A 15,629-nucleotide genomic window follows, 5' to 3' on the forward strand; every position below is an offset into this window, starting at 1 on the left:
AAGTTCAAAAGTACTTGAAATGTGAAAAATAATTCTCCAAACTCGTTATGAGTTTCGAAGCATGTTCTGAAAATTTTATTGATCTCTGGAAACAAATTAGAATATATAAAATTAATAATATATACACATCAGTATATAAAAGAAAAGAAATCTAAACATTTTAACACCAAAAAAAAAAATATCTGCACAAATACTTTTAAAAATACGATCATCTGTGCTTACTTTAAAAACACTATTTACTCCTCCATTTCGCATTATTTTATATTTTACCATCTGTCGTCATATAAAGCTAAATTATTTTGATATTTTTTCCAGATGCTCGGAGCAGCGTTTCACCGAGAATAACACACAGTCAGCCCAAAATAGAAACTGAAGTAGGCCATACAGTAGAGCTTCCCTGCGCAGCCCAAGGGTATCCCGTACCAAGATATTCGTAAGTGAACGTAATTTTTCGATATAAGTTCTTATTTTATCACTTTCATCCAGTGAATTATTGAACAGATTTGTGGCCGTTCGGAAATACGAAGGGCTATTTCTTCATAACAGAAGAGAAGGCATGCGAGTAAAAATTGTTTCAACTGAAATAAAGTTGCTCTTGAAATTGGCGTATTGAAGATTGTACTACGCCTTTACGATCGAACCATTCTAACGTAAATGTTTTTCTTTTTTGATATTATTTCAGGAAATCCTCCGGCAAAATAAGTTGTTAAACTATTTATGTGCGAAAAAAAGAACTGTAATGAATATTCATATGTTTGTGAAATTCAATTTTCGAAAATTGCATGCCTTGCCAGATGTATAATGTTAAACATAATCTGGATGGATATTCCTTTATAAAAACGATTCCTTCTTATTATATGTTTTCTTATATGGATGAATTTTGAGCCTATAGTAATTGATTTTGCCATGTTGATGATTTTATTATCCTTTTTTTAAAAAAAGAATGTATCATGATTGAATAACCTTACTATTTTGTTTTGAAGTTCCACTAATCAAAAAATTCTAATTAGATATATAATATTCCTCATATCACAATATCTTGTAACATGAAAGTTACTGGAAATAGTATTATTTTTAATTATACAAGTAAAAAAATAATCGTGTAGTCCACAAGAAAAAAAAAATAATATTTTTAACAGAAAAAAAAAACAGTTTAAAGAAAAATGCATAAAAATTGATTAAATTGTTCAAATACCAGTTTCGCCGTTCATTTTTTCTTACCCTGCATTAAATTTATTTTTTTTCAAATAATTTTAAAATTACTTTCCACTTTCTGGAATTATTTTACGGTTTTAAACATAGTATAAGTAAAACTGCGAATCGAGTTAATTGTCAAAATGCTCAGTAGGATTACTATGTTTCCTTATGTATATTTTTAGTGAGCTAAGTTACCAAAAAATATTATAGGGCTGGGTCACTCTATAGTCTTAAATGTTCTTACAATTCAATATTATTTCAATAAGACTTTCAGATGAATACAGTTTAAGAATTTTTTTCGCATGGAAAACTGCAACTTCGGTAGCTCCAAGGAGAGAGCCCTCTGCTCCCAAATAGGTGACCCAGGTTCAAGTCACAGCACTGACTGGTTGTACAAAGTCTTCTCGCAGCTCTCACAAACCTTAATAAAATAAATAGTTATTTCAGAGAGTTTTTTTCTTTTTTTTACAAAAAGAAGTCACACAGCTTGTTTGCAAATTAAAAGTACTTATCTGCTTAAAAAGCAGTTATTTAATATCTCTCCGAATTTGTTGTTGAACATCTCTGAAAATTATGCAAAGGAACACTTTTTTTAACACCAAATCGAGCTTTCATATAAATTTTAAAGGGTGTATGAATATTTTAAACACTCAGAATGCAATTTTTTTACACCAAGTATACTCGCCTTTTCTCTAAACATTGACTATTTTGTTTTTGCATATCACATTCTCCAACGTTATCACGTTTTGATTTCGTCTGTCATCATTTACTGTCGACAATGAATTAGAGAACGTTCGCGAATTTCTTCAATGTTGCTTTACATACGAAGAAACTGAAGTTCGGCGTTAAATTTATGTATATTTTGAGTAGCATGTATGTTTTTAGTTCTGTAATAAGATTTCTTAGATTTTAATTTTAACTGTATTAAAACTTTTTAACCGTCTTAAACTGTAAGCTGTCTAAATAGTTTTATAACGTATAATTTATATCAGTACCTGCTCTGTTAAGCCTAGTTAAAATTCATCTAAATATTTTCTCTGCTACCCATATATTTTATTTACATACTCATTCTGCTTTAAAAATCAATTTATGCACGCAACCTAAATTACGAATTCATACTTTATAATGTCTAGTAAAAATAATTTGACTGGTTCCTTCGTGTATCATATCTTACTGAAAGTATGAATTTAGTGTTACTGTATAACAAACATGGCGATTGGTGGAGGCTACTTTTGTAAAATAACATTCTATGTGCTTTCCATTACCAGGAACTATTTTTGGGGGTATTGCTGTAATGAAATAATTAGTTGAACAACACTTAGTTTTAAAGAAGTTGCCACCAGTTTTGATGTTATGATTCAGTGAAATATTTAGTGCACCTATGAAGCCAATAGCATTCCATTTTAAGCATTTAAATAGCATATTTAAACCAGTTTGTATGATTTTTAAAAGAGTGTATAAATATTGTAGAAAATAATTTAGATAGAAGTTTGTTTGTCTCTTAAGAATCCACAAAAATTGATTTGTAACAAAATGCATAAGACAATTAATGTGACAAAATATGATAGCATAACCGTTCATAAATTTACTGAAATACGTGCACTGTTAGAAATCCCGTATCAAATTACGATAAAAGGTACTGATACTCAGGATGCCAGTACTTTTTACCCTAAAATTCATTTTTATTGGAACATATTAAATAAAAAATACTTACTTGCTATAATTTTTATAGTAATATTTTTGGTAAAATCACTGAATCACTCTAATTAAATAAATATTATTATAAGAATTCAATGTAATATTTAACCATAAAAATTGATTTTAAGATGAAATAGTTTCTTACGATAAAATGGATTTTACGGGTAGTGAACCTAAACTTTATACCGTATTTTTCAGTGCGTGATTTAAAAAATAGTAAAAGAAGGGAGAAATAGAGAAAGGTAAAAAAATATTTCTCGCTTCATTTTTTTAAAATTTAATTTATCGGAATTCTAAGAAATAAAATGTCTACTTATTTAATTAAAAAAATATCTTTTAAGCTAGATGAAACAAAGTTTCACTAGTTACTTAACTTTATCTAATGGGCATTCCCAGTGAGGATGGATATATTAATTGGTAATAACAGTCCATCTCTGTAAAGTGACTAGAAGATTGATTACGGATACGTGATGTGCATGCGCCACGGAGGATTCATTCAAATTGAAGGTCTCAATCACGTATATGTGCTCTATTAGAATTCCGATCGACACACTTCCAACAAAGCGTTGCAGTTTAAATTACAAAGTGCACTTTAGGACTTGACGCCATAGTTTCAATAAGGCTTCTCTGATTCATCTTTTAAAGCTTTTGCGTATGCTATTCAATGTTGATTAAAGTTATGCATCAGTAAGAAAACGCGGTACATATATTTGAGGTACAACCTTATATGCTCTAGAAACCAGATATAAATTGTTTAAAATCTAAGTTAAGAATGTCCCAGTTTTGACTTTTAATTGCTTTGTTTTGATCGATGTATAAAGTTTACTAATCAGCTTTTAAAACTAATATTTTATACATTGGGCTTTGAATAATTTATTGAAGTACTGTATTTTATTGAATTGTTATAGGAACTATTACATTACTCAGAAGTTAAAGAAAGAAAATATTAATATTTTTTGTGTTTTAATAAATTTGAATAAGCTTTAACACATTGTTTTAACTGCTCCAAAAGTCAGGTTATAAAAGGATTTATGTAAGAGTTATATATTATGCACGACTACGTTTAGAATTATATTTCATTGCGAGAAGCTTTCAAACATATTCTTTTTTTTTTAAGTTCACATAACAATGCGGGACAAGTTTTTTGTTGCATTTATATATACATTCAATCTAGACTAATTTGTGTGTGGGGATTTTGAATCTGAAATTAGTTTTCCAGATTTTTGTTGAATTAAATTTTTTTTCTAATTTTTTGTTGAAATGTAGTTTAAAAATGTAAGTAATGTAGTAAAAAGTTTAAAAATGTTATATATATATATATTAGTTGTTGCATATATTTTGTGGCAAACATTTAGAGGAGTTAGGGAACATCATCAGAATTAATATTCATACATATACGTAGGAATTAATATTGCGTAATATTCCGGAAATGTCACTGCATGAAGCTTGGAGCACTTCCCTATTATCAGAAGTACACGAAGTAACAGTTCATTATAGGGAAGCACCCTTAAAATGCGCATGTCGAAGATTACAGGCATGAGTTCTTATGCAATTATCCTGAAGATGTACCTTAACTCCCTTAGAATTTTTTTGCCACATTTATGTGATCCCCTGTTATCTATAACGTTTTTAAACTTGTACATTATTTCGATAAAAAATAGACCAAAAAATACCATTAAGAATCTGTCACTTTTAGAGAGAAATCAATTGCAGATTTTAAATCAGTGACGTGAAAATTTACATAAATATATCCCTAGTCTGCCAAAGCTTTAGTTTCTTAGAATAAACCGAATATAATGGAAATTTTTAAATGACTACCTTACCTAAAAAAATAAGTACTCGAGGGTTCTCGAGGTTCATGCTGTTCTGCATGTTAAATAAAACATAATTTCCACATCTAGGTAAAAAAACAGATTGTTTTCCATTAACTGCAGCAAAGCAAAGGGAAAAGCTGTATGTGACATATTAATAAGTTATTACACTGACATTATACTTAAAATAACATAATTTTTGAATTTAAATTTCTTAAAAACGTATAGCAAATTACTTTGGATGCTTTCAAATGTTATTTCGAATTTTATTTCAGTAATTAAAAATACTTAAGGTCATGAGACCGAAATTTTTTGAAAATTATCCACGTACATTGTTGTCGTAGTTGTAAATATTGAATTTATTTAAATTGCTTTTTTTTAAATGAATTCAGTTACTCAGTCATTATATAATTGTTTACCAACAATGTTTTGAAAATTATCCACGTACATTGTTGTTGTAGTTATAAATATTGAATTTATTTAATTCGCTTTTTTTTAATGAATTCAGTTACTCAGTCATTATATAATTGTTTGCCAATAATTATCTTTCCTAATCCTATATTAAATCATTATTCTTGCTAATACACTTGCCTGATTAATTGGATGTTTAGTAAAATTTGATTCAATAGAAAAAAGTACTGGTGCCAAGAGTGCAAGTCTTTTTTGCCATAATTTAATCCAAAGTTTTTTATTATGTGCTGAATATTGATACAATGCCTGCAACACTAAAATGATCATCATATTTACAGACCTGAATTCAATGCAGTTTTCAGTTTAGTACACAGTGGAGACAAGCGTTTTCGATAAACTTCGTAAAGCTTTCGCATTCCATAAAAAATAAAAAAACATAAAGCAAAACTAAAGCAGAAAATTAGTTATTCAGTTGCGGTGCGTAGCAGAAAATGTTGTGTCACATTTTTAGCTCTGAATTAAGAGTTTCGAAAACTTGTTAACATGTTACATATCGTTCATAGGTTATATTATAATGCATTAGTTTAAGTAAACTTTCTTCAACCTGTATAATACACTTATCTGTACAGTGTTTAAGCTTGGATTGACCATTTTACCACACGGAGAAAAAAATTCTTATATATTTACCGTACTGCATGGTGATAAAATTTCTAAATAAAAAATCACAATTCTAGTTAATGAAACCAAATTATACGGTATTTAAAGCATCAGTTTGCAATTCTTCTTATGAAATTGTAACGGTTTGTTAGGAATTCTGGTTTTGAAAATTCTAGTTCTTATTATATATTAAAAGATTGCTTTTGAATAAATTCGAGCAATATGGATGTGATATCTTATATAAATAAAATAAGTTTGCGGTAAGATATAAAAACCTTACTTTTGAGCGCTTTCACAATTTTCTAGAGAATAAAAAATGTCTCTTCTTGAATACTATCTTCAAAAATGCAGACCACTAGAAATCGATAGCATTCCTTTGATATATCACCATAGATTTCGGATATCAGTAAAATGTACATCTTTCAAAAATTACTCATATATGTGTCAAAGAGTTATGTGACAAAAATGAGTGTCATCGAGGATTGTTACTTAAAACGCCTGTCTGAAATGAAACTGATAAAAGCTCGTATTTCATTTCCAAACTCTCTTTTTTCTATTAATTCATTTGAAGAGCTGCGTACTGAAAAGACGATCGAATCAATCATCGTCAGTGGCTATGATGATGAAGAAAAAGAACTGGTTTGTCGATTGAAATGAAAAGGGAAAAAATTCCACAAGTAAACGGTAAATGAAAAAGAAAATCAAAGAGTTTAAAATCCAATTTATTTCCTTTCCATAGCCGGTTTGACAGAACAAACGAAAGTCTTGGAATCTCTTAAAGCGAAACCTTTTCCTTTAACGTAGCTTAGTCATCAATACTGTAACTCAAAGCTCTTAAGTGATCCATAAATGGATGCGTTGTTAAAATAGCTTCGTCAGCTGCTATAGCCTTAGCTGCAGCTGATATAGTCCAGAGCTCATATTTTAAGCTAGACAATTTGAACGAAAAAGATTGTTTTCGCATTTTTCACTTCCTGTCTTAAAACAATCAAACTTGGAGACAGTCTAGATTTTCTTTCACACTATAATATATTAGTTTTCAAGAAACCAGCAAAGTGTTTATGATAAGCTTGATTTATGCGGAAAAAATATATCACACTTATATAATGGAGGCTATTAAGAAACAAAATTCCATTTTCATTTATAAAAAAATAGAACTCTCTGATGCATATCTAATGCAATTAATTAATTAATAAGACAAGATTTTTCTGTCAGAATACGCTACATTTTAATTATAATTTAATTCTGTTAAAATGTTACAGTAGATCAATTTGCTTCAGAAATATTTAAATTCGTAAACTAATTTTTATAAAGTGATACAAAAGTATGAAATGTGTGAATACTGCTCTGTAACTTCTTATACTTTTTAAATACGGTTTTAAAAATTAACTAAATAAATAAAAATAAGTCTAAAATTATGAACAATCTGAGTATTTTTATTAAACAGATAATCACAAGGTAAGATCAAAATTTTACATGTGAATGTCAAAATTTGTTTTGCTACCATTTGTATATAATTAATGTTGTTGTTGTCTTCAGTCATTAAGGTAGATGGGGTGCGATTATTCTCGTTTTCCATTGGCGCCATCTATGGCCTAGAATTTGACTTTACCGCACCCATAAGTCACACCCGTTCATAGAGCGGGCCCATTCGTACCCATTTCATCTATTCATCCACAGATCGTAATTTTGACCAGAACCTGAGAACGATCAATTTCCAATTCAGTACCCCAGAGGTATTGATTTGTTACTGCAATATGGCGGACTTTGTGATCCTTCTGATTTAACGTGCACCAGTTACCATTTACTACGTCTTCGGCCAGCTGGATTTGAACTCCCTTTCTCACAAACGTGAGTCCAGCGCCCTTCTAATTAGGCAATCCTGGCCCTTATATGATTAACAAAATTAAAAATGTATTTTATAAAATTTCTTTATCATTTGTTTAATACCTGTAATATTTAGTTACAATTTTTTTTTTCTATATTGTACTTGATTTTGATTATAATTTAAAATTGGAAGCTTTAAATTAATGGTGATAATTATAACGTAATCATATTGTAAAGTTCCTTAAGATATTACCTTATAATTTAATATTCACGATAAACATATTCAGTATCTAAACTTATCGGCATTTTTTAATTATTTAACTGTAAATAAGTTACATTTTCCTATGTTATGAAATTTGTGTACACGGTATCCAGACAAGATATGCATTTAAAATAATGGTTATGAAATTATGAAACATTATTATAAAATATCTTTTATCACATTATTACTGAATCTTTTTGAGAAAAAAAAATTAGTTACCAAAAATCGCAAAAAATATTTCAGGAAAAAATATTGAAGTTTAAATGCTAACTGAGTAAAATCAATAGATTTTAAGTTTATCTCAACGTAATTGGGGACTAAATTGGTGAAGTACAATAAATAATTTTTGGTCTTTCACGAAAATTTATTTTCGTTCTACAAATTTATTTGATTTTATCACATGACATAGTAATAACTTGTTTTTAATTTGGTTATATTTTCCTTTATTTTTTATCATAGACGTTGAATAGCCAATTTATATCTGATTTTCAGTTTATATCGGTCTTCCTTTCTGTATTTCTGCAGTTTTGAGCTTGACACCAAAGCCAGAGGATTCCCAAAAATCCGAAAGATAATTCCGCGGGTACCAAGAAGAAAGGTAGATATCCATTTAGAATGTTTTTTATCAGCAATATCATCATTGCGAGTCATGTGCAATGCACAATATTACCAGTTATTGCTGATTTTAGAGTTAAAGGTGGATCAATGGGAAGTGATCATTCTATTCACTACAACATCCTGGCTCATATTGACACATAAGGAAATGTTGATGTCAAGTGGAGTTATTGGACCAAAGATAAGTTTATAGAACATAGTTGGGGACAATATAACAATATAAAACTAATCAATGGAGCCATTGTTTAGTGAATAGTTGATATGCTTAAAAGGAATCTCTTAATGAGGCATTGGCATCGATCAAATTTTGACGACAACAGTCATAGCATAGTCACACCATCGTACAGTGCTCAAACAACTGGAACATCCTGACTATCTTTTGATCTATTGATCGAATCTTCACGTTCCAGGGCTCAATTTTAATGGTTCGAGGGGGTGACCTCAAATATGCTACTAAATAAAAATTAAGACAATATTTTAAGTTACGAAATCAGACACAAATACGTACTTTTTGTTACTAAACATACCTCTTTTTTGACGGATTAAGATTTTTCACCCCTAAAATATAGGAGGTAGTTGCAAATGAAATTTATGACCACAACACTGGGATTAAACTCCTTTTCATCTCATCATAAGATTGATATGTTATTCCTCTTTATTAAAGTTAGTACCCAGCTCCAGGTAACTAAGAAGCTTCATAAGTTGTTCAGCACACATTTGTTTCTGCAAGATTGTTAGGCTTCCGGTCTGTTCGCTATCCGATGATGGAAAAAAAACGTCAATTCGAAATCCTTATAACAATTCTTAGCTTCCAGCTTTCAAAGAAAATCTGCCTGATTCTCATTTGCTGTGGCCCTAGTTGGCGCGGATGACATTCTGGTTGAAATATTATTCTTAGATAATAGATAAAAACAGCTAATAATTTTTTTTTTCATAATTAACAGTTTGAATATTAAATTTTTTTAGCTTATTTGAATGTTTTGGTATCTGAAACCTAAAATGCTCTTCTTTAAAGGTAAGTAAATTTGAAACCCAAAATAATACTCTAACATTTTATATTTAAACTAGGAGGCTTCGCCACCTGCTCGCTGGTTCTCGCCAACCCCCGGATATGCTTTCGCAGTTCATTTAGGATTGCTTCGCAATCCGATGCTCGCTTTGCTCGCTCATTGGATACGTTCTTAACGTCTAGCTTTTGTATACTTTTTTTGAACACTGAAGTTCCGAAAACTTTTCACTGTAGAAAATTCTAAACCTGTGCATTTCAATATTAATTTGAAATTGCAAACAGTTCACATATTTTTCTTAATCACACTATTCTAAATTTCAGTTGTTGTGAAAAGTAACTGTTGTAAGTTTTGTTTTAAAGTCTTTCACACCAGAGGACTAAAACCATGAGTTGTAAAACAATATGAAATAGTACTGAACGCCGGATGTAAAGCATCGGCTTCGATGAAGATAATTTTGTGATAATTTTTTTGATGATTCGGTGAGAATTCACCCGATTAGACATATGATGCTCACTACGTGCTCTTGCTCGCCGAAGCCTATCAATTAAAAATGAAAACTGTTGCCAACGAGATAAAAAAAATATCATCGGTTTTATTGATACATACGTATTAGCGTTTTATATAATATAGATAAAAAAAATCTTTTATTTGTGATCATAAAGTGAAATTTATATTTGAAAATAAAATCTACTTTGAAATTTTTGGAAATATAAAGACTATTTAAAAGAATTATTTTGATCTAATAGATAAATATCTGTAACATTAAACAATTTCTAGCTATTACATTACACTCTAAACTTAAGAAGAAAAAAAATGAAATTTATTATTTTCCATTTTTCTTTTCGTCCTTCATAGAGCTTAAAAATTAATGCCTGCATTTATTTTACTCCATTTATCAATTATGTTTTGTTACATCAAAACAAATATCATTTTTCTGGCTATTAGTACAATATTAAAAAATTTAAAACATGCAAGATTAAAACAGACATTCCCATTAAAGTCATATCAAATTTCCAAGTATGAAAAAGTCATTTTCTTGGAAACTTCTAGGCTATAATCTTAAATCCTACAAATTACCGATTAAGCTCGAACTGCCGTAGACTTAATGCGACAACTCCTCCTTAGGTTGAATTCTTCCTCTTTTCGGGTTAAAGTCACTTTCGCCTTTCTTCATGGACGTTAATGAAGGTATTCTGCTGCTCAAAGCTGCGCCTCCAGTCATTAGAAGGCTTGTAAAGTCTTAGAAAATGTGTTATTTTTGGAAATAAATGTTCATAGTCACCAAAGCTTTATTTTTTAATTGCTAGAAAAATATAGGTTAAATCAAGAAAATGAAAAGGATTTTTAGCTAAATATCAGGATTTGCGTGATGTATTTCTTTTTAAAGCTTTGAATATATTTTCAATCTGTAATAATGGTATCAGTTACGCATTTCCTTTCGAATTCCGATAAATATTTGTTAGATGCATTTAATACTTTTTATTTATTAATTACTGTTTTTGATTATTATTACTCAATTTTAATATCTTCTGTTTATGAGCTTTTATCATTATTGCATTCTTTATTTTAGTATTTTTATTATTGTTTAATTATTTGGTAATAATTGTATTGATTTTCTGGAGATTAATTTTAAATAAATATTTTCACTTATTCTCATATAGATTGTAATTTTTTTCCAATCCAACAGTGATACAACACTAACAACTATCTACGAAAATTGTTAAAAAAATATTTTAACGTAACTTTTACAAATACCTGTGAAGGACTATTTCAAAAAAACATACCTTAAATAACGTTTAATCATGTTTTACTTATTACAATACGCGCTAAATTTAAGGAAGGAAAAAATAAATTGTTTTCTAGTTTTTCTTTTTGTTTTTAATGAAGCTTAAAAATTGACGCACTCACATATTATACATCATTTAGCAATTATGTTTTGACATATTGTAACAAATAGCGTTTTTCTTGCTATCAGTACTATATTGAAAATGTTAAAAGAAGCAGGATTAAAACAGACATTCCCATTAATGCAATATCAAATTTCTCAAATATGAAAAAGTTATTTTCTTGTAAACTTCTGGGCTATTATCTCAAATCCTACAAATTACCGATTAAGCTCGAAAACCGTATACTTAATGCTACAACCCCTTAAGTTAAGTTCTTCCTATCTTAGGGTTAAAGTCACTTTTGCCTTTCTTCCTGGACGTTAATGAAGGTATTCTGCTGCGCCTCCAGTCATTAGAAAGCTTGTAAAGTCTCAAATAATGTGTTATTTTTGGAAATAAATGTTCATGGTCACAAAAGTTTTATTTTTTTATTGTTAGAAAAATATAGGTTATATCAGGAAAATGAAAAGGATTCAAAACTAAATATCAGGATTTGAGAGAAGTATTTCCGTTTATGCTTTTTCAATATAAGCCAATGTTATCAGTTGTATTATTTTTCCAAATTCTACAGACTAATTTGCCGATGACAATTGTTTGAGATGTTTAATGCTTTTTACATATTAAGTGTTTTTTCGATTATTAATTAAATTTAATAGCTTCTGTTCATAAGTTTTTCTCACTCTTACTTTATTTATTACTTTAATTAAATTTTATTGGGTCAAATATATTCACTAATTTCTATATTAATTGCATTTTTTTTATTACAACAATGATGCATTAACAGCAACATTCTTCAATAATGATTAAAAAATATTTTAACTATTTTATTTACAAATATTTAATACATTCGTTAAATCCTATTCTCTATAAAATTGAATTTAACGAGTAGCAATTTACTTTGCATGTATTTCCAATTAACTTTTCATATCATACCAAATTGCTTAGTACTACTTTTCATGTGTTCAATTGTTTCTATGTTTGAAGCACATACTAGTGATTCAAAACTGACATTTGTCTTAATTGGGCTTTCCTCACCCGCATCAACAATGTTTCTATATATGTTATTCAGTTTAATTGTTTCAATACATTCCATATACAAGCTTTAATATATCGAATGTATTGAGAAATTACCCAGAACACGATTAAAAAGCAGAGCAGAGAACGATTACGCAGAACATAGATATGATCACGTAATAGAGTGTAATTAATTATTTATTAACATATTTATTTCTGTAAAAAACTATTTAATTTTTTTTTCTGAAAAATAATTAAATCGGATTTTTTTTGGCGGAAAAATAGCAGTTTTGAACCGTTGCTGCTGTAATTTTGGATGATAAGTATAGCAGTGTAGTTTTTCTGTGCCGAAAATTGTTTAATTTTAATTGATTATAGTTAAGGAGAACTTTGTAAAAGTAACGAGAAAATTAAATAAAATTTTTAAAAATAAAATAAAAAGAATCATGTTTTATTGAAAATATATCTACAAATTTCTAAATATAGATTCTTTGTCACTCTTTTTTTTCTTCAGTGCATTTGAGACTTCCTGAACAATAAGTTATTAAAGAACGATGACTTGCCTATTTTTTTTTTTTTTTTTTTGGGTTTGGTAACGTTGTCATGAAATTCAAATTTCAACTTATTTGAATTCAAACTTATGTATTCAAACTTATTCAAACTTATAAGAAATACAGGAGTTGTAAGTAACAAAAATATATAAAGTACAAAATAAATATTACAAAAAGTTCAGTGTGTCCGAGCACTATCGATCTTTTACCGGTCAAAAAAACTCCTGACTTCACGGAAACACTGGAGAAAGGGGCATTCATCCTTCAGATTAATGATTCAAGATTAATGAATGAAGACTAATAAATAATTATTCAAAATGTTTATGAATTATGACAAAGAATGCACTTACTAGTCAAAAACATTCGATAAAAAATAAATTATTCATTATTTTTCAGTCTTTATTCCTCATTCATTTGACGAGAAAAATCCTAAACGAAACATTTCTTCAAATAATGCTCAACAAGTAAGGGCGCCGAATTGACGACAAATGTAATTAACTTCAAATAAAAAGTGTTTACTAATAACTTGTAATCATGAATATAAGGAATCGCAATTACAAATAACAGTAATTTCCGTTAAAAAGAGGCTACAACTACTTGAAATCACAACAAGAAGTGATTGTGGATAATTATCATTACAAATATCAAACATCTTTGTCATCGTGTCTACATACCATAAGCATGCAAGTCATTGTGAGCACATATAATCGTAATGAACAATTACAAGAAATTATAACTGCCAGCTATCTTAATTAAATGATAATAAGCAATCTTGAAAGCAAATATTTATAATAATTATACAGACAGGTAAATATAATGATGTAATTTCAAGTGATCTTGCTTACATTTTAATCAAATGTGTACGATATTACTTACTTTTTTACGCAATGCACAGATTGTATGTCTAAATGAATTTACGCTTGTTATTTACTCAATGAAAATTTTTAAACATTGTAAATGTATACATGCATTGCATGTGAATACATACTTTGATAAAAATATACATGGATAAAAACATGAATAAAGCATGTAACAATGCATGGATAAAAATATAGTACATGCATAAATAGATACGTATGTTGAAAGTGTGTACAGTGCTCAAATAAAACGGACCAACCACATATCGAATACGTAAATAACTTTTGCTCTAGGAGTGACATCAAATATGCTAATTAATAAGTGCAGATGATATTTTAAGTTACGAAATCTGACACAAAATTGTAATTTCTCCGAATAAAAATACCTTTTTTTTACAGGTTCTGATTTCTGTTTCCAAATATATAGGGGGTAGTCGCAATCTGAGAAATATTGTCCCAATACTTTGGTCAGGATAGCGGTTGAAATTTTGGGTCGCTTAATGTTTATTTAACTTTTTGTAGATTTCGGTAAATCTCGAGGCCTTTTTAAACGAATTGAAAAAAATTATATAAAAATAATTCATCTCAAATAATTTTTAATAATTATTCAATATATTTATTGGTTTTATGAAATATTAGTTAAAAAAATATTTTAATTGTACGGTATAGTTCTTCTCACATAACTTTTAAAACATTTTATTTTATATGAAAAAAGGCAAAATTCGAACGAAATCGATCGAATAGTTTACGAGAAATCAAAATTCAAGTAAACAAATTATTAAAAATTAGAGACTATTCTCTAAAATGAGCTTAAATTTTGTATTTTGGAGTTAAAAATTACATTGTTCAAAATTAAATAAAATTGTAAAATTTAAAATTTAAAGCCTTTTTAACCATTATTAGATAATTTAAAAATTATTAATTAAAAGTAATGTTAACATTATTTTCGCATGAAATTAGAATTAAAGAAATGAATCCTATAACCTCGAATAAAATTTTTTCGAATAGTTTAGGAATTTCTAAAGAAATGTTGAAATACTCAAAACTTAAAACAAACATACATGAGTTTAAACTTCCAACCATTCTCCTCACCAAACCATTGGTTGAAGGTTAATAATCGTAAAAAGAAGTCTGTTTTTTTTCTTCAGGAAAGTACATTTTCATGTCTAATTTCGTAACTTAAAATACTACTTGCTTAAATTAAATGGCTAATTTTTGATCGATCCCACGAACCATTAAGATTGAGTCCCAATACGTGGAAAACCGATCATTAAATAAGAAGTTAAGCTTGCATGATTTGTTGTGAGCATCATACATACAAATTGAATACACAAGCAAACGTCCATTGTTTCTAAACTACGCGTGGTACATACGTTGTATGTATTTACAAATTAGGTGTTGATAAGTATACAATTTATGTACTAACTACTGTACATGCAATGGATGCACACATGTGCGTACAGTTCACAAAGAAAAACAAACTTCTTGAACATTAAAACAAACTACTCTTGATAGGAAATAAATTTTCGTAAACTCATTTACGCCAAGGAGAGGAATTTGTATTTTTTTAATTAAACATCATTTCTTATAATTGTAATTAATTAATTGAATACAAATAAATAAGATTTAAAATCAATTTTTATGAAATGTACGATTTTTGGAAATATACAAATCAAAAATTTTATAGGTTATAAATTATATATATATATATATATCATTCGAAATTCCAAATAACATGTATTCAGAATTTCAAGAAAAAAAAACTCTGTTAAACATATAATGGTTCTTCTAACATGCCAAATCTTTACTCTGTACTTATGATGTTCTTAAAAA

General features: G+C 28.4%; 1 protein-coding gene across 2 annotated transcripts in view; it reads left to right on the plus strand.

Annotated features, from left to right (window-relative positions):
* The window catches only part of LOC107443056 (cell adhesion molecule Dscam1), a 207,621-nt gene that overhangs the window by 93,901 nt on the left and 98,091 nt on the right, over positions 1–15,629 (plus strand). For both annotated transcript variants that reach the window (XR_001583949.3, XM_016056799.3), the window contains exon 5: positions 316–433. Coding sequence is in view for 1 of the 2 variants with exons in the window: in XM_016056799.3 (XP_015912285.1) it covers positions 316–433 (118 nt within the window). In the remaining variant the exon portion in view is untranslated. The remainder of the gene's footprint in view (positions 1–315; positions 434–15,629) is intronic.

This window comes from Parasteatoda tepidariorum, chromosome 8 (genome assembly GCF_043381705.1).
Source record: "Parasteatoda tepidariorum isolate YZ-2023 chromosome 8, CAS_Ptep_4.0, whole genome shotgun sequence".
NCBI classification, from domain to species: domain Eukaryota; kingdom Metazoa; phylum Arthropoda; class Arachnida; order Araneae; family Theridiidae; genus Parasteatoda; species Parasteatoda tepidariorum.